General features: G+C 44.1%; 1 protein-coding gene and 1 long non-coding RNA gene across 2 annotated transcripts in view; both read left to right on the forward strand.

Moving 5' to 3' along the window:
• The window catches only part of Saxo1 (stabilizer of axonemal microtubules 1), a 106,923-nt gene extending 94,378 nt beyond the window's left edge, over positions 1 to 12,545 (forward strand). Inside the window, exon 4 of the mRNA XM_013116488.3 lies at positions 11,178 to 12,545. Coding sequence (XP_012971942.2) covers positions 11,178 to 12,181 — 1,004 coding nt within the window. The 3' untranslated portion in view covers positions 12,182 to 12,545. The remainder of the gene's footprint in view (positions 1 to 11,177) is intronic.
• Positions 12,546 to 16,771: 4,226 nt separating this feature from the next.
• Positions 16,772 to 23,586, forward strand: LOC110341667. Its single transcript, XR_002383635.1, has 3 exons — positions 16,772 to 16,880; positions 21,046 to 21,150; positions 22,495 to 23,586. It is a non-coding gene; the product is annotated as an uncharacterized LOC110341667 (long non-coding RNA).
• Positions 23,587 to 25,328: the final 1,742 nt, after the last annotated feature.

Genomic DNA, 25,328 nt, shown 5'->3' on the forward strand with positions numbered 1-25,328 from the left:
TCACATCATATGTAAATAGGGATATTTTGACTTTTTCCTTTCCCATCTGTAGCCCTTGCATTTCTTTTACTGCTTTGTCTAAGACTTCAAGTTCTTTGTGGAGAGAGTAGAGGGCATCCTGTCTAATCCAGATGTTAGAGGAAATTCTTTTAGTTTTCCCCAGTTAGTGTAATGCTGTCTGTTTGCTGCATACAGACTTTAAGATATTGAAGTATAGTCCTTCTGTTTCTAGTTTCTTTGGAGCTTAAAAAAGATTTATGTATATGAGTGTTTTTCCTGTGTGTATGTGTACCATACACATGCAGTCACTATGGAGGCCAAAAGAGGCTGTTGGATTCCCTGGAACTGGAGTTGCAGACAGTTGTGAGCTATCATGTGGGTGCTGGAAACCGAACCTGCGCTCTTGACAGCTGAGCTATCTCTCCAGTCTCCTCACAACTTTTCTTATGAAGGGAAGTTGCACCTTGTTGAAGTCCTTTTCTGCATGATTAAGATAATCATGTGGTTTCTGTCATTAAGTCTATTTATGGACTGGTTTTACTGTTTTTTTTTAATATGTTGAATAAACTTTGCATCCCTGGTATTGAAGCCAACTTGGTCATGGCGTGTAATCTTCTTAATGTATTCTATTTGCAAGAATTTTATTGAGTTTTTAACTGTTTCCATTATGGAAGTTGGTCTTTAGTTTTCTTTCTTTGTTGTGTCCTTATCTGGTTTTGGTATTAGGATGGGGCTGAAATTCCTTCCCATGAGGATACATAAGAGAAACATCTACCATATCTCCTAAAGTCCCACTGACAAACCAAGACAAGATTCTGTCAGAGTTTACTCTGGGGGAACCAATGTGTTTATTGTGTTTCCTTACAGAGCATCAGTGAGGAGTTACTTACAGGGATGTGGATATTCCTCCCCGCAAGAGACAGCACCAGAAAGTCTTTACCTATAATTATGGAGTAGGACTGCCTGACATTTTGTGCCCATTAGGTTTGTTTTTAATGAAATTGGAAACCCCAATGTATTGGCGAATATTATTTTAAGATGTATTACATTTGTTTATGCCATGGGACATTTGTTTAATAATGCAAAGATGTGTTACATTCTTTTATGTTGCATTTGTTTAACTTGGTGAAGTTGTGATTCTTTGCCTGTCTAAAACACCTGATGGTCTAATAAAGAGATGAACAGCCAATACTGAGGTAGGAGAAAGGATAGTCGGGGCTGGCAGGCAGAGAGAATAAATAGAAATCTGGGAAGCAAGAAGGAGCAAGATAGAACAAGGAGAGGACGGCATCAGGGGCCAGCCACCCACTTGCACAGCAAGCCACAGAGAAAGGAGAAAAGAAAAGGTATACAAAAATAGAGAAAGATAAAATCCCAGAGGCAAAAGTTAGACCGGGTAATTTTAGAAAAGCTGGTTAGCAGCAAGCCAAGGTAAGGCTGGACATTTATAATTTAAAATAAGTCTCAGTGTGATTTATTTGGGAGCTGGGTGGTGGGCCCCCCAAAAAGAGTAAAGAAAGAAAAAGTAAAAAATACAACTACATTTTGGTGTTCCAATGTGGGGCTAGAGAAAAAGAAAAACCAACACCACCAATGTTTAGTGTACACGTATTTACAAATTACTGTATCTTCTTTATGAATCGTTCCTTTTACTAATATGTAGTAGTCTTTTTATCTCTTCTAATGCTGAGTTGTAGTTGTTTTCAACTACACTGGCTGGCTTTCTGGTTGGTGTTTGTTTCATAGATTGATTTTTCGCTCTTTGACTCTCAGTCTCTATGTCTTTATTAATAAGGCATGGGAACAATAGAAAGTTGTATTTTCTTTCTTTTACAAACTCTTTTTGGTTTTGTTTTTTTGAGATAGGGTTTCTCAGTGTTGTTCTGGCTATCAAGGAACTTGCTCTGTAGACTAGGCTGGCCTCAAACTCAGAGGCCTGCTTCTGCCTCCTGAGTGCTGGGATTAAGGGTATACACCATCACTTTCCAGCATATTTACTTTTCTAATTTAGTAGTTGAGAAATGTTATTATTGAGAAATGTTCACTAGCTTTTGGTGAGGTGATCTTCCTCCCTCCCTCCCTCCCTTCCTCTCTCTCTTTCTTCTTTCTCTCTCTCCCTCTCTCCCTTCTTTTTCTTTTCTCCTCCTTCTCTTCCCCCTCCTTCTTTGACAATGTCAGCTGTCTTCTGTGGCCTAGGCTTGCCTTGAACATGGTATGTAGCTAATGAAGATCTTGACCTCATGATTTGTCTTGCTTCCAACTCCAAAGTGCTAAGATATAGGTATCATTATCTGTATCTTGGCCAATTTCAACAATTCTGTTGTTTTTTTTTTTTTTTTGGTTGCTTGGATTGCTTTTTCTTTACTCTCTTCCCCATTAATGTCAGGGAATGCTGGTTTACTGTGTTATCCATGTTAGATTCATTTCTAGCTTTATATTTTATCTTATGGAATTTGTTCTGTCCTGCGACTCATGATTGGGACTGTATTTATTTATTTCCCCAATATGTAGTATTCCTTTATGTCTTCTGCAGTGGTAGCTATGGATTCCCTTAATTTTTGTTTGTTCTGAAGAAACATATCTTTTCTACAGATTTTAAAAGATAGTTTTGCTGTATATAGCATCCCTGGTTGGCAGTTATTCATTTTCAGGGGTTGAAGTGTATCAGTCCATGCTTTGAAGGTTCTGACTTGAGTTTGCTCAGCCAGGGGCTGATGTTATTCTGGTGTTGCTGCCTCTGTAGGTGAGTTGGTGTTCCATTCTGATTAATATTGGTTCTTTGCTTTGTGTTTTTGATGGCTTAACTATAATATTTCTGGGGGATTCTTTTCTAGTTATGTCTATTTAGGGTTTTAAATACCTCTAGTATTTGAAAATAATTTCCCCCCTGATTTGGGATGTTTTTGCTGTAACTTCACTCTGAATAGTTTGTATACCTAAGCACTAATGTGTTTGTTTGGCTTCTTCTATCATGTAGATTCTTAGGTTTGTTCTTATGATCCTATCTCAGAGGTCTTGGACATTGTGGTTATGCTGATTTATATATTTTCCCTTATTGACATCTTATTATAAAAGATTTATTTTATTTATGTGAGTGTAAGTCTCTAAGTGTGGTTGTCCATGGAAGCCAGAGGAGGGAGTTGGATCCTCTGGAGATAGAGTTACAGGGTTGTGAGCTCTGCCCAGTGCAGGTGCTGGGAACTGAACTCTAGTCCTCTGAGAGAGCAGCAAGTACTCTTAAGCACTGAGCCATCTCTCTCTCTCTTCAGCCCCCCTTATTGATACATTAGGGTAGTGTTTCATCAACTATGTCCTCCATATATGATATTGTTTCTTTCACTTGGCTGAGTCTGTGGGTAACAGTTTCTACTGCATACTTTGATTATTTCACTTTTTTCATTTCCAACATTTCTTTTAAAAAAAGAATCTTAACCTCCTTAATGAATTTTTTCTATGTTGTTGACATTTTCTTCCTTACTTCTGCTGTTCTCTTCCATTTTGCTGACATTTCATCCACAACTTTCCTATCTAGGTCTGGACTGAATTCGTGTGCTTGTTTATATTCCTTTCAGGTCACTGATAATTTTTATCATAAAAATTTAAGAATTCTGTCATTTTATTTCAGTTCCATAGCTGAGTTATGACCTTCTGGAGAAGTCCTGATAGAGTGCTCTTTTCTTATGTTTCTGTGTTGGGATTTGTACATATGCTGCTTTGGATAGTTCGTCTGGATTTGGGGTGTTTGTGAACAGCCTACTTGTGGAGGCTCAATCCCCAGAACTACTCAGTGGGGAAGAAACAAACCACGGTGACAGACTCAACACCACAGCACAGCAGATGCAGAAAAACGTGGTCATCAATGATTGTAGACATGAAAATGGCATCTGCTGGGTTATGTGCTCTGCAGTTAGAAACCATCCAGGGTAAGAATGGTGAATGAGGTAATGGAAGGACACAGAGACAGGGGAGAAGCAGTAGCAAGCTGGAATAGACAGAGGCAGAAGAAGAGGGTGGAGAACAGGGTAGGAGAGGGGAAGAGGATAGCACAAGAGATTAGAAAGAACAAAGCTAAACAGGACTTTTTTTTCTCAATAGTATAATAGCTCAAAGCCTGAATTCAAAGCCTGAATTCAAAGTCAGAAGGGGAATAAGATGTGGGGAGTAAGGGAAATAAAAACGTCAGCACCTGAAGTGATGGCTCAGGGGTTAAGAGTGCTGGCTGCTCTTGCAGATGTCCTGGGTTTGGTTCTTAGTGCCCGCATGGCAGCTCACAGCCACCTGTAATTCTAGTCTGAGGTAACTCAACTCTTTCTCTTCAGACTTCAGTGGACTTCTACTCCTATATGGTATGCATAAATTCAGAGAGACAAATGTGTACACATGACATTTTTAAAAAAAAAGTCAGGTTGTGGTGGTACATGACATTAAATATACCACTTGGAAGGCAGAGGCAGGAAAATCTCTGAGTCCAAGGGCAGCCTAGTCTACACTATGAGTTCTAGGGAAGTCAGACTACACAGACTCTGTTTTTTTTTTCTTTCCCCTGAGACAGGGTTTCTCTGGGTATCCCTGGCTGGCCTGGAACTCACTTTGTAGACCAGACTGGGCTCAGACTCACAGAGATCTGCCTGCTTCTGCCTCCCAAGTCTGGCATTAAAGGAGTGTGCCACCACTGCCGGGCTCCCTGGTTTTGTTTTTGTCTCCCCCTGGCGGGGGTAGGGGTGGGGTGGTGTTTTTAAAGTAAAAGAGAACAAGAAGTCAAATAAGGTAAAGTAAAAATACTACTATGTGTAGAGACAGGGAAAAGCAGTAAAGTAAGCACAGAGGACAGAAATAAAAAGGAAAAATGAAGGGAAAGAAAAAAGGCCAAAGAATAGAAAACAAAGCAGAAATGAAATGAGATGAGTGTACAAAGGATAATAACAAAAACAAACATCTTTGAAAAATACACAATGATCAAATCCCTTTAGACATAGGGAAAAAAGTAAGTTGAGGAGTGGGGGCCTCTTCTTCCTGGACCTTGAGAATTGGAGGCTGTGATGATAGGAGAATTGGAGGGCTGGGTGCTTGAACTTGAACTCTTGTCTTCCTTTTGGTTTATACCACTGCGCTGAGTCTGTACTAGACGAGCATCTGCTGCCTGTTTCCACGTTAACGGTTTTCCTTCTTTAGTTTTGTATTCTGTGGGCTGGGCAGATTCCCCCACCCTCCCAGAACCAGCTCCATGACACTTTCTGGTGAAGGCTTTAGTTGAAGGGTATTCCCAGCAGTTGGGAGTGTGGGAAGCAGCCAGGATACGAGCATGGTACAAGCTGAGCAGTTCTCAGACATTATGGCCTCCTGCAGGAGGGGATGTTGCTGTGGCTATCCTGCATGCACCCGAAAATTAACTTGTTGGGGTTTACAGTAGTGAGAGGCAGGCAGGCAGCATTTGATTCACATGCTGGCCACAGGCTCAGAGTTATCAAACTTCAGAGTGACTGTTGATGAGGCTGGCTTGTGGCCATCGAAGCAGGATCTGTCTCTCTCTTGTGCTTCCTAGCCTGAGTCACCCTTCCTGTGGCTTGCACGCTTCAGTCCATCTGTTTTCCACAACTGTCAATATCCAGGAGCTGTGGCCAGCTAAATTGAGGCTTCTTAACTAGTAGATGTTCCTGGGCTCTGGAATAGCTAGTTCTGAACAGTGCTTTCCCTCTCAAGATGGTGCCCACTGCTGCCCTCCGAGCCACATGGCTTGGCAGAATAGAAGTTATTTCTGTTGCTGATTGGCAGAGTCATATATCGTTAAAACTTGCAGCTGGATTGAGGCTCATGATGGCTGTGAGCTTGTCTTGAGGGCAGGGCTGCTTTGACTTTGTCTGGTTTACCCTTTGGAAGTGGCTTCTGAGGTCCACTCCCCCCCCCTTCACAGAACTGCAGCACTGAGGCTAATTTTGACTTCTTTCTCTGCATGGTGGCATAACTTTGCTTCTGTCTTGTTCAGTATCCTTTGAATTCATTTGTAAGTTCCTGAAGATTTTCCTTGAATTCTTGAGATAAATTCTATTTTTTTCTTGTTCTGAATCTCTGTTTTTGCTGGTACTCACAGTAGCTGCTGGTCTCTTATCTGGCCCTGAGCTCTCTCTGCTCCTCACATGTCTGTAGATCAGGAGGCAGAGAAAGGACTAGAAGCCTGTCTGGGTTATAGTGCTCAAGGCCTGTTCCCAGTGGCCTGTATCTGCCAACAAGGTCATTCGCCCCAAAGTTTCCACAACCTCTCCATATAGCACCACCAGATGGAGATACATAAACCTCTAAAGCATAACAGACAATAACAGGGTATTTACAGTATAACCAGTGAAATGTTACAATGGAACCCAGCATATTGCTGTGCAATCAAACATGTGCTAAAAATAAAAAAACAACAGCAACAAAAAACTGGAAACAGGTGGTGTTTGGGAATACACAAAGGCTTCAGAGGTGGCACATTTTGTTATGTAAATTATACCTCTAAATATGTTAAAAACCATGCCTGTGGCTTCTACTGTTGATGATGCAAGTCTAAGGCTCCCAAGAAGTGAATTTGGTCTACCCATCCCTACAGCTGCAAGAGAACTTGTGGATCTTGTGTGACTTTGGGCCCAACCCACAATAGAGGTTCCTCTTGAAATGGCTGTGCATTTGGTCCAGCTGGCCAAGCTTCATTCTTCAGATACCCTGAAGTTAGCCTTTCTCTACAAATCTTCCTCGGTTATTCCCTTTCAGTCTGTATGTAGAAATGTGGTCCCCCTGTTTTGACTGGGGATGCTTTAAGCATCACTGTGGACATGACTGTCAGGTCTGTGTCTAAATTTTTGGTCAAGCTTTTTAGTTCCTCTGAGACTGTCTCTCAGAGATCTGAAAAACAGAGACAATCAGAATCATCACAGAAGACGACTGTAAAGATGTCACGAGGTTACATGTGGAAAGGCCTTAGCATGGCTGGGGTGCACATAATGTTCTCAGGAGTTCAGTGAGTTTGACCACCACTTCTGAATCTGGGTTTGAACCCATACTTTTTTCCCACTTCAAGTAATCTGGATGTGAATCACTTCTTCATCTATACAGTGAGTATTGAAATGAACTAATATACAGAGAACTAAGGCCTAGGAGGCAGCTGTTGAAGTTAGACAACACCTCATTCTTATTCCCTCGGAACAGTATATTTGGTGTATGTGGATTAGACATGAACATTACAAGGACCCAACTGACAAGGTTGGCATGGCTGTGGATCATCAGTGTGGGTTGTGAGTCTCTGGGTTACTGTGTATATCACATGTGTCTTTCCGTGCACTCTGCCAGTGTGAGACAGCCTTTCCCAGCACAGCAAAGGGCTGCCTTTGGGTCAGACTTCTCTTCTGGAATAGATTCAATGGATTCAAACCCAGTTCTCAAATCTCTGTGCACAGCTCTGTGTGGCATGAGGGGAACGTTAGTAAACTGGGGTCTGTGCATAGCAGGCTGCTAGCTTGTGGCTGAGATGGGAGCAGGATCTACTTTGTTCTGTTATGTCAGAGATATCAGAATTGGAAACTGTCTTATGGCTTTGGGGCTCTTTAAAACACATGAAAGTTAGAAGACCTGATCGATCAGTGATTTTATCTTTTTTTTCTTCCAATGGTCCCACATGGAGTTTTATTGGTGGACAGGGAAGGACGGGGGTGAGGGATAACCAACCTGTGTAAATCTGAGAGAGAAGAGAGAGAGACAGAGAGAGGGGGAGAGAGAGAGAGAGAGAGAGAGAGAGAGAGAGAGAGAGAAGAGAGAAAGGATGAGAGTAAGACAAGAGTAAAAGAGAGTGTAAGCGGGCAGGGGTCAGTCCTTTAAAGGGGTCCTTTGCACCTGCGTGGTTCTCACAGAACTTTGGGCTGGCCAGAGTGCTGCCTGAGTGCATCCTGCCAGGTAACAGAGCAGGCCAGCATAATGCCTGAACCTTTCATTCCCACCTTTATATGATTAAAAAGAGGTGGGGGTATTAGACGTAGCAGGTTAGGGAATAAGGACATTGAGTTCTTAAGACTACTTCCAGCTGACCTGGAGGGCGCTGACCATCTTTGAGGGAACTTGAGAAAACTGGGGTGTTGCTGGGTAGCTGGTTGCTCCATTGTAGTCCAGGCTGTGTGGATCTTCTGGCACCTCTGTAGATCTGGCAAGATGTTAGCAGAGTAGAGGACAAAGTTAGGTTTAACTTTTTCTTTGTTAGGTCCTGGTATTTGAGGGGAAGATTGTAAGATGAGGGAGGGGTTCCTGAGGAGTCCCAAGATGAGGGAAGGGAGTCTTAGGACCAGGGAGAGGTTGAATAATATCTGGAGTGAACCTGACCTGTTTAGATGGGTCCAATTTGGCTTTCTGGAACTTACAAGAATCCTTTGAGTTTGTGAAAACACAAGTATTAGACATTAGCAGCATATTAGAAGTATCTTGACATTTAAAAAACTGACAGATATTTTTAGCACAATGAAAACCACTTTAATTTTGAGTTTATAGTTATGATCATATAGTGGTATAGTTGTTTAGCACTCTGTTGGAGTTAGGTTAGTAGCTTATCAGAACTTAATTAATGTTAAGACTATGAAAAGCAGTATAATGAAAGAGAAACCTGGAACATACTTTATTTTTAATGTCTCAACTTACTTTATTATATTACCATCTTATATAGATAAACCTTGGAATACCTGTTCCTGAAATCTGTTTTATGACAGTTAGAGCTTTGCCTTGTCTGTTACTTTAAGCTGGCAAAGCTACCAGCTGTCAAAAGCATCAGAGTTCTTGAGAAGGATAAGATTTTACCTGAGATTAGAGAATGAGAGACTTAGTAGCTGACTGCATGGACAACCACCCCCAAGGTCCTCCACAACTGTTGAAATCAGAGGCTCCCAAGAACATCTGCCCTTTGCTGATAGTGAGACCTGTGGATTGGGGACTTTTTAGGAAGGCTTTTCTACTATTGACCTGAGCAACGTGGAGGAAATCGATTCCAGTGTCTTCTTGTTCACGGCCTGAAGAGTCCTTTGAAGCAGTTGAGGTGAAGGCAGGATTGTCCAGTAGTCAGTGTTGCCACTTTTGTGGGTGGAGTTTCTTCATTGTCCACCAGTCTTCTTGCAGGAAATGGGGTGGTGCCAGCAACTGGCCTGTCTCTCTGTTATGAAAAGCTTTTAAATAAGACATTTAAATGCTATGTTTTCTAGATCTCTGAGCATTTGAGGACTGTTTGTCTGTTTAGTATATATATATATATATATATATATATATATATATATATACTTTTTTTTGTTTTCGAGACAGGGTTTCTCTGTATTGTTTTGGAGGCTGTCCTGGAACTCACTCGGTAGACCAGGCTTGGTCTCGAACTCACAGAGATCCGCCTGCTTCTGCCTCTCGAGTGCTGGGATTAAAGGCATGCGCCACCACTGCCCGGCCCTGTTTAGTATATCTTAGTAGACAAAATTTATCTTTAGTGACTTGTCTTAAGTACATTGGTGACTACAGAAAAATCCCTTTTGTAATAGCTTTACCTTTGTAAACAGCTTACAGGAACGACTGGGTGTTATAAATACTTTGTTAATTTGAAATAGACCCTTATAACTTTAAACATAATTAAATTTAAATTTATTAAACATAACAATTAAATTTAAGTTGACAGAGATAAGTAGATATCAAACAGGACTGAATAAGATTAAAAGACAGAACCAGAGTGTAATTTCTGATTTGTAGGTTGTAGCAGACAGGTTTAAAGAGACAGTCAGTGATGAGAAGACGGATCCATTGTAGATAGAACAGAGGACCCTGGAAAGGCACAGTATTCCATAAGGAAGCCATGGAAAACTGAGTCAGTGAAAGAAGAAATTAGAGGCAAAAATAAAAGCACAAAAGAGACAAAGTAAATGAATTGTACCTATCAGCAGGTTTGGCTGGCAGAAGCTGGCTGGACTGAGTGGGCTAGGTCACTCGGTAAACATGGTGGCCTCAGTAAACAAGTTTCCAAGCTAGGCTGCATGGTTAAGTTAGGCAAGATGGCGGCCTCTATAGGCACATTGTTTAGAGTGTCCCAAGCAGACACTAACCCAAGCCAGGCCATTGTAAGCTGCTGGCATCTGTATGGAGAAGAAATACTGTAGAAGCAAAGCTGGATAGAAAAGAGAAATTTGTCATTCCAAGCTGAATGAACAGGAGAGACAAAATTGGACATTCCCTGGTAGAAGGCGGTTCCCTCCCTGAGGCAGGTTTAGTCACGATGTGAAGTTGGGGGTAAGCCTCTGTGACCAGTGGGAGTTTTTTAGGTTTAGCTTTTTAGAGCTAGAAGAATGAGATTTAGAGGAAGAAAGAATGTTGAAGAGAATGTTTAGTAGAGAGATAGAGAAAAGCTTGAACATAAGGTAACTCCTTCCATCGACCAGATCGCTGGCAGTGCCTAGGGAGGTCCCGTAAAATATACTGAAATAAGTGAGTCTGGATGACTTAAGGCATTAAGAGGAATTTTCTTTGTCGGCTTGTTACCCATGAGTGAGGTCTAAAGGAATAAAATGGCGAAATTAACTCTTCAAAACTCCTCAGCCCGAGAGTCTAGCCAGAGCAGAAAAGACTACCCAAAAAAAGGACCCAGAGTCCCAGTGGTGAAAAGCCACTGAAGGCTCAAAAAGGAACTGAAAAATTACCAATAGGCCCTGCCCGTGGAAAACAAACCAAAAATGATGGTCTGATGACGAGGGTCAACCCCCTACCCCGTTCCCAAGCACACCATAAGGGTGTCAGACGCTCAACGGTCAGTCCTTAGGGTTCAGGGAAACGTTTACGCTGACCTAGAAGGGGTCCTTACCAAATCATAGCTGCTGTTGGATGTAAAATTCAGCGTTCCGGTGATGGAAAGTGGGCCATTGGTCCTAAGTTGCAGGTTACCTGCGTGCTCACTCCGGCAGGTGGCGAGGGGCCGCAGGGAGAGCCTGTCTCGGTCAGGGAACCAATGTTGTTAAAATGTCTAGGTTTACCCAGTAACGAGACACAAACTGTGAGTCAACCATCCCACGTGGAGTTTTATTGGTGGATAGGGAAGGACGGGGTGGAGGGTGAGGGATAACCAACCTGTGTAGAGCTGAGGGGGGGGGGGAGAGGATGAGAGTAAGACAAGAGTAAAAGAGTGATTTTCTTTTCTTTAATTTCAGTTGATTATTTACCTTGGAACCAACCAAAACGAGAGCTTCTTCGTCCACCACACAATTACCGGCCAGAATCTGCCAAGTTTGAAAACAGAACCACACATCAGGATGACTATACCTTGAAAGGCCTTGTGACTACTGAGAGCTGTAAACCTCTGGTCAAACCAAAGCTCTGTAACATCCCCTTGGAGGATCTGACTAACTACAAGATGAGCTATGTGCCCCACCCTGTGGAGAAGCGCTTTGTTAGAGAGCCTGAGAAATTTAGACCCTGTGACATCCCCTTTGAGAACCTGACCACCCACAAAGAGTCCTACCGAGGCCTCCTAGGGGAGCCTGCCAAGAGCTCAAAACCTCCAGCCAAGTACCCTATGCAAGATATACCTTTCTCAAACACCACTGAGTTTCAAGATAAGTATCAAGCTTGGCAAACACCCCAGATAGTCTCCAAGGCTCCCATTGTCTATGTCCCTCCTGAGGAGAAGATGGATCTTCTGACAACCGTGCAGACCCATTACAGATACCTTAAGGGGTCCCCTGCTCAAACTTGCCGACCTGTGCTTTCCGTTAAGAAGAGCAGCCGCTTCGAGAGTTCCACCACCACCAAGGATGACTACAAGCAGTGGGCAGCTGTGAACACAAAGCCAATCAAACCCAATCCTCATCTGACCCTGCCTGTTGAGCCTTTGGACTGCCAGACTACCACTAAGATCTGCTATGTGCCCCACCCGCCTGCCACTACTAAAAGTTACAAACCCCCCTGGATTGGCCTTCGAAGAAACATCCCTGTGGAGGGTCAGACGACTTACTCCATTAGCTTTACTCCCAAGGAAATGGACAGGTGCCCGGCATCATACACAGAGCCCCCCGGCTACATCTTTGAGGAAGTGGATGCTATGGGGCACAGGATATATAGGTCAATGTCTCAGACAGGTTCCAGGCAGGACTGCTGTCTTTCTGTATATGATGCAGAAAAGTCTGGCCAGAAGGAACTGGAAGTGTCAGCCTGACTTTGAAAATTTATTTAACAATTGCACAGTACCCTTAAAAGCAGACACCTAAAAATTACTCATTGAAGAATTTCTGAAAACAACAACCAAAATTAAAACACCTACCTCAGAGTGAAAAATGTTATTACCAACTCCAAGATATTTGAATAACATGAGAATCACTTTAATAAAGGAAAATGATATGTACTCATTGGCTGACTGGCCCCCTTTAGCTCCACCCCTTCAGGTCCCCTTTGTTCATGGAATCAAAGATGATCTCAGTGACATTTCTGTGATCCTGAGCTAGTTTAATTGTTGTACGAGTTGATATTAACCTTCCCAAGTTTGAAGTGCCAAAGAATAAACATTATTTTGGGACACTGAATTTGCAGGTTGGTTTGTTGACCCTTGCATACTTTCCATGCAGAGAGTAGTCTACACACAACTTTTGGAGAGATTTCATACAAACACCTTATTACATCTCAACAACAGAAGAGGTTCCTTGGGCTCAGACTGGAGTCTTGTTTGGGTTTTCTGTGTCCAGGACTCCTTCACAGGAAATCTGTCTACTTATTTTCTGCATGACATACCAGCAAGGATAACGACGTCAGTTGGGGGGTGTGGTTCATGTCAGTCATGGGCGAAGGAAAGGGGAAGGGTCCTATTGTAATCCTATTGATATGTGGACCTGCCAAACTTTTGCCTCCTCTCACATTAGTGCAGGCTCTGACTCCAGGGGGAAGGGGAGGAAGGGCCACATGGCAACCAGGCCATGGAGAGCTGGCTTTAGAGCTGTGAGCAGAAACTGTGGGATCTTCTAAGTGCTCAGAGCCCAGAATGGATTGCCTCAGGCAGTGAAGATTTCTGGGAACTCTAGGCCTGCTTATCATAAAATAATGACTGTGACCAGATCTGTGACAAAGCTTGACACAACAATGAGTCAGGCTCTGCCTTGTACATTTCTTGGACCTGAAGTTTTTAAAACCAACTTTTGATGTTAAGGTCAAGTTGAACTAGGCAGAATTGAGGAACAGTGTTCCAAGGGGGCTCTCTTTCCAGGCCTAGATGGGCAGAGGATGCAGACTGACACCTGTCTTTCCACATTGAATTTGTAGGCTTGTTGGTTCACCTTCATGTGCTTTCCATGGAGAGCACAGAATCTCTAAATACCCTGTGGTCCTGGGAACTTGGGGATAGGGTGCAGGAGGTGAGATTTCAGCTTGAAGACATTGGCTTAGGCCAGAACTTGGTTTTTCAGTGAGGAGCCTATGTCTTCTACCCAGTCTGTCCATGCCTCTCATGCCTGTCCTGGGCTATGTAAGTTCCCCTCCCTTGTACTTTCACCACGAGCTTAGATTTTTTTTTGATTTTTTTTATGAGACATGGTTTCTCTGTATTGTTTTGGAGGCTGTTGGTCCAGCCCGGCCTCGAACTCACAGAGATCTGCCTGCCTCTGCCTCTCGAGTGCTGGGATTAAAGGCCTGCCCCACCACCGCCCGGCTGAGCTTAGATTTTTATCATTGGGTTCAGATCTGTAGCATTGATTTCTCTTGCTGGCCTAAGGTCTGGATAGCTACCTTTATGGGGTAGGGAAGCCCAGAGTAGTTAAGCATGGTCCAAAGCCACACAGAGAAGGAAAAGAAGCAAAGTCAAGATATTATCTACGTTTTCTGACTTCAGATCTGCATCCTACAGTGCAGGCATCATTCATCTGTGACTTTAGATTTCTTGGCTCCAGGAACCACATCAAATCATATAGCTAAGCTTCCTGGAACCTACTAAGTTAATGGATACTATAAAGGTTAGTGTGACCCATGGCTTAGATGTGAAATGTCCTCTCAAAGCTCATGTATTGAGGACTTGGTATGCAGTGTGGTGGTGCTGAGAAGTGGGAGCCTTTGGGAAGTAATTGGATCCTGATGGTTCTAATTTCACCAATGGATTATTGGAGTCATAGCTGAATGGGCTGTTGATGGAAGGCAGTGGGAACTTTAGGGGCTGGAGCCTTGTTAGAGCAGTGGTTCTCAACCTTCCTAATACTGCGACCCTCAACTATACAATTATTTTTGTTGCTGTTTCACAACTGCAATTTTGCTACTGTTAGAAATCGTAATGTAAATATCTGTTTTTATGATGGTCTTAGGTGACCCCTGTGAAAGGTTGCTTGAGCCCCAGAGGGGTTGAGACCCGCAGGTTGAAAATTCTGCTGCGTCAGAGGAAACTAGGTTCCTGCCCTTGATGGGTTTATTTTGCCCCCAGTCCCTTTCTTTCTCTTTTTGCTTCTTAGGCACCCTGTAATGGCCAGTTTTGTTCCACTACACTCTCCCCACCGTTACGACTCACCACAGGGCCAAAACAGTGGAGCAATTGACTGTGGGCTGCAACCTCCAAAGCTGTGAGCTGAAATGCGTTTTCCTTCATTATGAAAAATTGTGATCTTGGCTCCCTGCTAGAAACAGGCCAACTGAAAGGCAAATATTCCTGGAAGGCTGAGGTACAAGGCCATTTTTCCTGGCATAAGCAAGATCTCTGGAACCAGAGCACATGGCTCTTCCTAAAATCTGAGGTGTTTCTACCTGGGACGAAACTGAACTCTACAAGAGATGAGCTTATGTGTATAAAGCAAAACCAACATAGTTGACTCCCTTAGGCAAACCTGACAGAACCAGAATAATCTGGGGAAAGATAACTTGGGCCCATGGAAATAGTGGCATAGTTCATGCTAAATTCTGAAGCCACCTTACTTCAAGGGACAATGGACAGAGTCCATGGGATGCTGTATCTCTCCTGGATTGAAAGTAATGAAGTGTCAGTAAATAAGAGTGGATTTGGGCCCTTATAAAAAAGAAAAAGAGTTTACTTTGGTCCTGTCCTGGTGCTTCACACCTTTAGTCACAGTTCTAGGGGGTCAGGGCAGGCAGATCTCTTGAGTTTGAGGCCAGCCTGATCTATACCCTGAGTTCCAGGCCAGCTCAAAACAACGCAACAATGACAACAGTAGCACCAAATCCCACACCCCAAGTCCCCCAAGCAAAAAAAAAATCCCCCAATTAAAAGGTTGCTCTCCACTCAGATACTTTGTCACAAGGACAATAGGGAATCTATAGTAACACAGATTTCATTTTTGTTGCATCTTCTTAAAAATTATTTTATCTAAAAATGTTTATGTAAATTCAGCAATCTACATTGCAGTTCCACATTTCCAGATATTTGCCATGCTGGTCATAGGTGTCACAGCTGGGTGGGACTATTAATTGCTTCTCTCCCTTGGCAGCTTGTATAGTACTTCCTGGTATTATGGAAGCTAAGCTTTATCTGTTTTTGTTAATACTGTCTTCACATTCCATTACTTTAAATGTGGTCCTGTCCAGGTAACTGTGGATTTAAAATTTTTTTTTCTTTTCGTGTGTGTGTGTGTGTGTGTGTGTGTGTGTGTGTGTGTGTGTGTGTGTGTGTGTGTGTGTGTGTCTCCCCTTCCCTCAGTGTAGTTGGATGATAGTGCTTGGGGAAACCTCAAGATTTTCGAATGCTTCTGATTGCAGGGAGGGAAAGATTCCTTTCAGCTGTGGTCTTGTCAAGAGCGGCAGGCGAGGCAGGTGGGGGCAAGCACAGTCCTAATTGCAGATTAATGGCTCCCTAGCCCCTCCAGCTATCGCCCAAGTCCACATCTGCGTATCAGGCTTGGGGAGGGGGTAGGCAGAGGCCCTTCTGAGTATAAATGCTGGAGTTGGGGGGTAGGAGAGGTGTTTTCTTTGGCAGAGCAGACCCTGAATTTGCACATAGCTTTCCAAGCAGGTGATTGGCCCCTCCCTATGTTGGTGATGCAGGAGGAGCGCTGGAGCCCATGAACCTTCCAGAACATGTGTTGCATTCAGGAAAAGGCATCAAAGCAATGGTAAACTGGACTTTTTCTTCAGTCTTGTCCTGAACCCAGGTGCCCCCAGTCTTTCCTCTGAGTCCTTAGAGACGGACACGAGAAATCCTGATGTCTCTTCCTTGCCAAGCCTCGGAGTGGCTGCAAACCAGGCTGTGGGTCTTTCTGAGGGGTTCAGGAAATCCCTCTCCTCTGCTTGGCTCTGTACTGGCGGCGCTGCTTCTGCTTACCCGCCCAGGGCCAGCACTGCGTCAAGACAAAGCAAGGTGTAGTTACCTCATGTTTCTCCAAATTCCCGTCCATTCCATTACAGAACCATAAATGCGGCGCCCACAAGTGGTCTTTCAGCACGCAGAGAGCAGCTTGAGAGTTAGAGGTGCACAGCATGCCTGAACAATGAATGAAATCTGACTTGTGTGCCAATGGATGACATAAACTAAGAAATGGAATTTTTCTTGGTACTATGGGTTCTCCTGGGTTAAAAAAAAAAACAACCGAAAAACCTCTACTTTATTTTACAGTTTCTAAAAACAGTTCAGTGCTTAAACTGGCATTCTTTAGCGAAGATTGCAACACTTTCCCCACAGTTGAGGTCACTTATTTGGAAACTTCAGCTGTTCAAAACCGAGCAGGAACCTGGAAACCAGCGGCCATGAAGGTGTCCAAATCACCCCTGAGATGGGTCCCAGGTGCAGCCACTCCCCCTTTACACAGTGCATCTGCGCATCTGCAGCGTCTGTCCGCCTCCCGACGACTCCTTCCCCAAAGACGGTGCCCAGGCACAGGGGTCTTGGGCTTTACAGGACGGAAAAGAGAATTCCTGAGGGGCAGAGATTTCATATGCAGGTCTGTTCCTCTGTAAATCCCATTGTGGGAAGGTTGGTATGTTGATCTTATCAAGGGCTTCTGGGGTCCTAAGCCCCTTCAGAAGTTGTTATCAGCACGCCCGCTTTCCTGTCAGGAGTTTCTCAGCCCACATGAGGCTTGGGGGCTATTAGCCCTTTAACCACAGAGTATGAGGGGTTACAGCTAGAGGGAGGCACATTTGTAACGACTGAGGAGCGGTAGCTGATAACTTGGCAGGGAGGCTAGAGAGCAAAAATATTTTAAAAGGTGGAAATCAAAAGTATAGCGGTTCAGGAATTATGGCCCCGATGTAATAAAGAGAAGTCTGTATATGTGCACACATATTTTATTAAGTCTGGGAAAAATATACTATGGGTTGTGCTTATGACCCCAATTTAGAAAAAATGAGTAAAAATTACACACATACATTTTTAAAGGCTGGAAAAATGCATCAACAGTGTTGAATAAATGAATTCCCATTTGTGTCATTTATCCAGAATAACAAGGGAATGGGGATTTGCAGTATTTTAATATTAGGTTAGCAGACAGGTAATGTGTATTCGTTTTTCCTAAGGTGTTTTCTTGTGGACTGTAAGCCCCATGGCAAGCTCTTTCCAAAGCAGTTCATTAGACTCTGGTGGGGAGTGTTTCCCGTGTAGCCTCCTGAAGCAGAGTCACATGCATGCTTATATTTTAAGTCTCCGAGATGCTGTAGAGTAAAGAAACCTTGTTTCACTTTGTAGGAATTAGCATGCCTACAATAATGAGCGCTCAAGGACAAAGACTGATTGGTTCGGGCAACTGAACAGTCTAGGACTTGACTGTTGGCCGTAGGTGGGGCTGGATGCGTGGAGGGCTCCGGTGACGCGATGAGGTCTTGTTCGCCATCTGCGTTGCTCTCTTTGGCAGGCCTGGTCAGTGTGAGCATCTCTAGGCCTGTATCCTCTCACCCAGAGGTTCCAGTAAAGATCCTAGAGTTAGTCTCTCCTGGCGTTAAGTCTGATTCCCAAGCTGACTGTCATGGCAAAGAAAATGTCTATTGTCCACGCCTAAACTGAGGTCCACCCCTGCACTGAGGAGTATGTGTGGGGTCAAACCATGTGAACCACATGAATAACACAAGGCTGGAGGTGGCGTGAGCTCTCAGGGGAGAACTGAAATGTACTTCCCAGGGAAGGGAGGGATGAATGCTGAGCAGACAGAAACATCATTTTTAAACGCTGACAATAAGTCCTTTTTATTGTGTAAAACCTATTGGAACACACATCAAGAAATACTGCCAAGTACTCATCATAAATTTTTTCAAGCAAGTTTGGAAGACAATAAAATACATATGCCACGCAAGCATGTGGTGAGACTCCTTGGATGATCCTGGAACCTCACTGGATTCTGCAGGGCCTCAGGGTCCTCTCTGGATGTTGAAACATCCTGGCTGTTGACTATTTAGATTGTGGCTTCTTGATAAATGGGAGGTTAGGTACAGCCAGAGTGCAAGATGAAGAGAGCCTGGGAAAGTTTACGATGGGCCATGGGCTTGCGTGTGTCCTAGGTAAAACCCCGTGGACTACTGCAGAAGCACAGTTTGTGCCATCTCCCTTAATCCACACAGCTGCACCCTGGTCGAGCAGGCAGCGGAGGCTCAAAGAGGATAAGCAGCTTGGCAGATTCCTTGCGGGGTTGTTCAGGGGATGAGATGAAATGATTGTGTGCAAGAGGAACCCGTGGACAGAAAAGCAGTGCTTGAGTGGTCCCGTGGCAGAGAGATGGTGCTAGAGAGAGGGAAAGGCTGCCGAGATCGAGAGAGAGGATCTCTGAGATGTTTTAAATGAATGTAGTCTACAGATATGCTACTTCGAATCTGGTGGCTGTGTGTGTGTGTGTGTGTGTGTGTGTGTGTGTCTGTGCGTGCTCGCAAGCGCACCTGGGTCTATTACAACAAGTACAGTTAAGCATTCCAATTCCTCCTGTCATATGTGTGTATACATACACACGGGGGGGGGGGAGTGAGAGGAAGGGTGAGAGAGAGGGGAGGAGGAGGGAGGGAGAGAGGGGGAGAAAGCGGAGGGGGAAGAGGTGGGAGGGGTGAGAGGGAGAGAGAGAAGAGAGGAGAGATAGAGGCAGACACAGAGTAAAGTATTGATTAGGTTACAATAGGGCTAAATGCAAGAGAAGGTTATTTGAAGTGAGTGTAAAACAACAAAAAATATTTTGAGGCAAGGTCTTGCTCTACAGCCCAGGCTGGCCCTAAACTCACAATTCTCTTGCTCCAGCCTCCTGTGTGTGGGGATTATAGGAATGCACTATCATGCTCAATTCTAAGTTTTTAGTCTCTCTGTCCAAAACAGTTTTTCTTCACTGTAGAAAATGTCCCCTTGGGGCTTACTAGAGGTTAAAAAAGAAAAGATGTTTTCAACTTGTGATTTTATAGTAGTCACATGTATCATGTGTATCTTATTATAAAACCTCAAATGATGGTATTTTGGGAGTTTTGTTTGTTTGGTTTTTGGTTGACAGGTCCTTGAAGAGTCTATGTATGGCTCTCCTACTTTGTGGTGGGTCCAAGACTTGAGGCTCTCTGGTGTCTCTGGTGCCCTTTTGGACCTGTGTAATTCCTCTTCCAGAGTCCTGGGCTGCCGCAGTCTCCAATGCACTCTTGCCCTACAAGTGCCTCCAGGCAGTGCTTGGTTTCTCTGCTGCATTTTCCCACCACCCATTTTCTCAGCTTGTCAGGTGAGAGCCCAGTGTGACAGGTGGTGACTCAGAAAGCCCACCTTCTGCTTCCTGTATCTCACCACAGTCCCCATCTTGCATAATAACCTAGCCTCTGCTCCTGGAGTTCCATGTAGCTGTCTTAACTCCGGTCGTGGGATGTCCTGCTTATCTAGCAGCCCTCCCTCCCTCCCTCCCTCCCTTCCTCTGTCCTCCCTCCTGTCCTCTCTCCCTCTTTTTCTCTCTTCTCCCTCTGTCGACCATCCATACATTTATTCATTCCTTCAGAAAGTACATATTTGGTACCAGATTTTCTTCTGTGTGCTTTAGGCTCTCCCACTAGAAAAATCAGACTCGGATCTTGTCCATCAAACTTTCCATGGGATGATAGTTAAAGTCCAGTCATACAAATTCATCATAATAAGCAAGTAGACAATATTGTACAGCATAAAGTTAAGAGACACACAGTTCATTGTTAATATGAGTATAGGACTTGTCAGAGGCCATAAGCACATAGGGAAATGTAATCAGGATCGAGTTCAGGAACTCGTTATAACCAGCAGAGTGGTTAGGAAGGGGAAGGCATCACTGAGGAGATGTGAGAGGTTTAAAGGAGGGGGACAAGTGGGTATCCAGGAGCAGCTAGAGCAGAGGCTCTTGTGTGGTCATATTTCTGTCTAGGTGTGTCCAGGGAGAAGAAAGGCCAGTCAAGGGGTGCAAAGGCCAAGCTTAGAAATGGTAACATGGAGATCTGGCTTTGGGAAATTAGCATCGTGGTCATTCTGACGGCTTGAGGCTGTTGTGGGTAGCCTGGCTGAATCAGAGGCTGGTGACAAACGTATTGCACAGAGTGTTATGAGAGTCTTGTTGCATCTGAATGTGTTTCAAAGGCAGGCCATGGCTGTTGCTGATTAGAGAACAACCCCAAATCTTGTCCGGATAACCTGAAGGACATAGTTGCTATCCATTGAGATTAGGGAGGACTGAGGTAGGATATTTGGATGCTGGACAGCCAGTAGGCTTCCTCTGCAGAATGAGGAATGATGCTTCTGCATAAGATTGTGGTCTCTCCACTGCCCTGTTATGTTTGGAAGCTGTTCTCTGTCCCCACCCCCCAACATCCCCCTAGAAGAATAGTCCTTCTGGCATGATGTTTTTTCAGGCACCAGGGATGGGCAAGTGACTTTGGCTGTGCTGGGTGTCTGAAGAAGGAGAGATAGTGGGAGTTAGCCCAGATGGCAGGCTTACTTTCATTCTTCAACCATAAATCCAATAAGCAGATGAAGGCAGAGTGCGGGAAGGGAAGAGAGTGAAAGGAAAGGAGATAGCTTTGTGAGGAGTCTCCTTCTTTGGCAGTAGGCATTGTAGAGGGCTTGAAAGCAGGGATACCATAACCTGCATTGTCCTTTGAGGAAAGTTCTTTGTGCTTAGAAGTCTTTTTTTTTTTTTTTTGCAGAAAAGCAGGTGCAAGTTATTTTGGTAAAAGTGAGCAAGAGGCTGAAGTGATGTGTCAACACCTTCATGGCAGCAGCGGTGTGTGACCACAAGGCCACATTCTAGAGTAAGCATTAATGTTATCTGCCCAACCCACAGCCATTGTATAACCTGGCCCTTGAATCTGAGTGAGTCAGTGAGTCCTATTGTAAAGACGTAGTTGCTCCAAGGTCAGTGTTCCCATGGTAGCAACAGCGAAAACCTCTGGTCAGATCAAGCAAACAGAGTTGGGCTCAGAGAACCCAAACCAGTTCTAGCTTGATTTTGATCATGATGCTGCTAGATTCCCTGAGTAAGACTTAGTTCATTGCTGTTGTTAGACAGCAGCAGAATGGGTATTTACAAAAAAAGAGAAATGTATTTTCTCATGGCTCTGGAGGCTAGGAACCCTAAGGCCAAGGTGTCAGCATCCTTGGGGAGCTGCTCTCTGCCTCCAAGATGGCACTTTAAGTGATGTCTCCTTGTAATGGGAGGAGCACCGTGTTCTCACGTGGCAGAAGGTGGAAGCACAAAGGAGACTCAACAGCCATCAGGCTCCTTTACCAGGTCCCAGTCCTGTTCCCAGTCAGCAGGGGAGGAGCTGTCATTACCCGCCCAGTTCCCTGGAGTCTGAAAGGGCTCAGGGCAACCATAGCAGCAGGAATGTTAGTAGGACAGCCGTGTTACTGTACTCTTTGGAGGCCTACAGCACAACACGTTTTTACCTCTTTTATTATTAATGAAAATTGTGTATCAGACGACTTGTTCAGATTTATAACAATATCTGAAGTACTCAAAATGTTCACTTCTGGAGGATGGATTATGATGAAGTATTGGACATGTTGGGGGAACTACCTCCAGGACATAAATTTAATTTCTTTCCATAAACATGAATCTATACTGAGGTTTTTACAGAGAGAATAATAGTTCTGTCTTAAGTTAAATGGATGGTAGGAGAGCAGAGTGAGTTTAAAGTCAGGTGAACTTTGTGGAAGCTCTGTGGAAGAGGAGAATGGGCCCGGAGACTTCCCCTGAACTCGGCAGGCTTCACATTTGAAGTAGGATGCATTGTCATTTGCTGTGGGTTGCGTCAAGTTCCCAGGTAGACTTCGAGCTCTCTAAAGAAGGGGTTCCCATGCCCAGCCCTGTGTGCTTGGGGCCAGAGTTGATGGCTTTAGAAAGAAGTCAAAGGCAAGGGAAGGCGTGTGATGGGAGAAGGGACTGGGGAACGAGGATAGAGGAAATGAGGTGAGGAGGGTAGAGATTCATCAGGGAAAAGGCAGAGGGAGAGGTACCAGGCCTGGATGAAGACTTGGGTTGTTTTCCCATGCCTGCTGCAGCCAGGGGCAAATGCAGACCCCCATGGCACAGATGAATGGGGGATTTGGTTATGGGACCCTGCTTTTAGGTGACTATCTTTCCACTCCTGTAGGGAGGGGCCTGTATAGGCGAAGAATTCAGAGTGGGAGTCCCTGGAGCTGGCATCGGCCACAATGCCCTGGCATTTCGAGTCACAGATCTAAAGCTGCAGGACACGACTGTATGGATGATGGATGGAACAACTGTCATCCTCCGCTGACCTCAGCTAAGTCGTTTATTGACCTCTCAACTGTTCTCTAAGAAACAACTGTGGTGGGGTTGAGGACTTGAAAACCAAAGGCGTGACACACCTCTTGACCTTGACCATTAAACATTGTGTGGAGTTGCTTACCCAGTAACTAAGTCGTTCACAGCTTGTCTACTATCCTTCATGGGATTTGTAGAAAGGTCAGTCCTAGATGTCATGAAGCCCCAGAGGAAGAGGTGATTTCCCAGCATTCTCTCTGGTCTGAATGCTGACTGTGCAATCTGTGAGGCCCTAAGCATTAGGCTCAGACAAACATTATTTACGTTCAGCAAGAGAACCATTCCCCATTGTCTGCTTTTTTTCTGACACACATAAAACTGTACATTTAACTTCTGTTTACATATATATAAACCATATCGTTAGGAGTAGCCTGGGAAATGCTTGGTTGGAGATGAATTTTGCCCTTTGAAAACACAGGAGTGAGTGACAGCTGTATATTGTCTTATCAGAGGCGTGACACATGTGGTTTATTGGGACCAGGTGTTTCACAGAAGCCATTGGAGTGAAACTATAAACTTCTGGTTGACAAGTAAGGTGACAGCCCAGTTCTTTTTAGCAAAGGATTGCTTGCCAATATTGGCCTTCATGTGTGGAGCTATTGATGAAGCAATTGAAAATCTTCAGGTGCTCTGAGTAAGAAGCCAAGGGAGGCTAAAGATAACAGTTTGTGATGAACTTTGTGACAAGGTGATGTGGACTTGACCCCTAAGTGGACTAGAACGGTGGGTAAGAGGGAGCAGATCAAGATTTTGAGTCAAATTTGATCAAGTTCATTTTACATTTGATTCCTCACTGTTTACTTCAAGCCTATATCAACACTGGTAATTTCCTAACTGGTAGTGTGTGACTTGGGCAGGTCACCCTCTTAACCTGTATCCAGTGTATACTGAGCCTGAATCATGAAGTCTTCAGCTTGACTAGCTCCCTGAATGAAATGAGGTAAGAGAGATGGACGCATTTTAGTTTGCTTCCAAAGTTAGCGGTCATATGCTAGTTCACCAAACAGGGTTCTTTTTGTTAGATTTTTTTCTAACAGCACTATCCTCTCTACACCACCATTTACTTGCCCTTTGTGGATGACTTTGACTACTTCAGGGAGGCCTACATATTATTGAGATATAACTTGTCTGGTGTTAGCTGAGAATCATTAAGTTGCATTATTCCCTTCAGGATTATTTGCAGGATGAAGAGAGGGGCTAGAGCATGCTGTTTGAGAAAAAACTGAGATGCCCCTTGCTTCAGCTCATCCTTCGCTTAGGTATTTGCTTACGAGTACTTTGCCATGTTGTACAGTGCCTTCAAAGGACATGGTAGTGATGTGTACATCTGGGTGTGTTGACTTCAGACACGGCTTTACACCAAGGCTCTGAGGTAGCATTTGTTCTGGCAAGTATTTCTGAGTGCTTGTTGGTATTTTCCTGGGCCTGAGTTGGCTACGTGCTCTGATCTGTTTTTTTCTCCAAGATACACAGCTTGGAACTCGTCTTTTTTGTTTACTCCACTGGGCAGCACTAAACTTTGAAGAAGACTGGCTTCCTTCTCAGTCCAAAATAGAGACACAAAGATGACTGGAAAAACAACGTGAAGTAACTGAAACCATCCTCCTCCCTGCCGTTCAGGGTGAGTTTGATGGTGATGATGAGACAGTTAAACTTCAGCTTGTGCAGCACAAGATGTTTCTTCAGCCTGGACGAGTTGGCATTTTTCTCACACCCAGAACCCTGTGTGGTGGGGTGTGCTACCTTCCTAGGTGATGAGGCTGAAGTGTGAACGAGTTTTTGTGACTCCTGAACATTCTGATCCTAATGTCTGGGCTCATTTAGTTTGTTCTGGATTCTTCTAAGGATCAGCAAGGACTTTAAAATGAGTGATTATTACTCTCAGACAGTTGGTGGTTAAGTTTCTAAGCATTTCCACAGTAGTCCATGGCATTTCAGCAGGAATTGGTTTCTTATTGGGGGTGGTCTGTGATTGAAGTTGGAAACTTTTCAATGCATGATGTTTGAAGCCTCTCTGCCTCTTGGGTCTTCTTGTTTTTTTTTTCCTTTGACACCTCTGACTTCTCTCCACACCACAGTATTGCTGTAGGTCATTAGTTGCTGTGAGTATATATATATATATATATATATATATATATATATATATACACACACACACACACACACACATTTGAGCAAAACCTAAAGTTTTTGAGAAAATAATGAGAAATTCTGGATGAGCTTTCAGAAGTATTGTTACACTACTCAATAGGAATGGGATGTGTAAGTTTCTAGAAAACATTCTGGAGTTCAGCTTTGAGGGTGCTGTAGCTTGTTTGTGTAGGGTGGGGTGTGGGCAGTTCTGGAGCCTTTCTCACATGGCCCTGAATGGATTTCATTCAGGCCTGGGGACATATTGGCCCCTTCACTGGATCTACCCAGGAAGAACGCTACAAATGTGTTTGCAGCTTTTCTGCACACATGGAGCTTCACCATAGCTCCATCTCTCTAAAAATGCATTAAGAATAGGGATGTAGGAGCTCGAGTCCTATAAACCCAAATAATTGATTTTGGGGCAGGAGAAGCCAAGAGCTCCCATAAATATTGTATAAAATGTTGTACTGTCATCTTCTAGTAACCTCAAAACAGTGGAGAAGGACT

Source organism: Mesocricetus auratus, unplaced genomic scaffold, assembly GCF_017639785.1.
Source record: "Mesocricetus auratus isolate SY011 unplaced genomic scaffold, BCM_Maur_2.0 Super-Scaffold_100014, whole genome shotgun sequence".
In the NCBI taxonomy this organism is placed as follows: domain Eukaryota; kingdom Metazoa; phylum Chordata; class Mammalia; order Rodentia; family Cricetidae; genus Mesocricetus; species Mesocricetus auratus.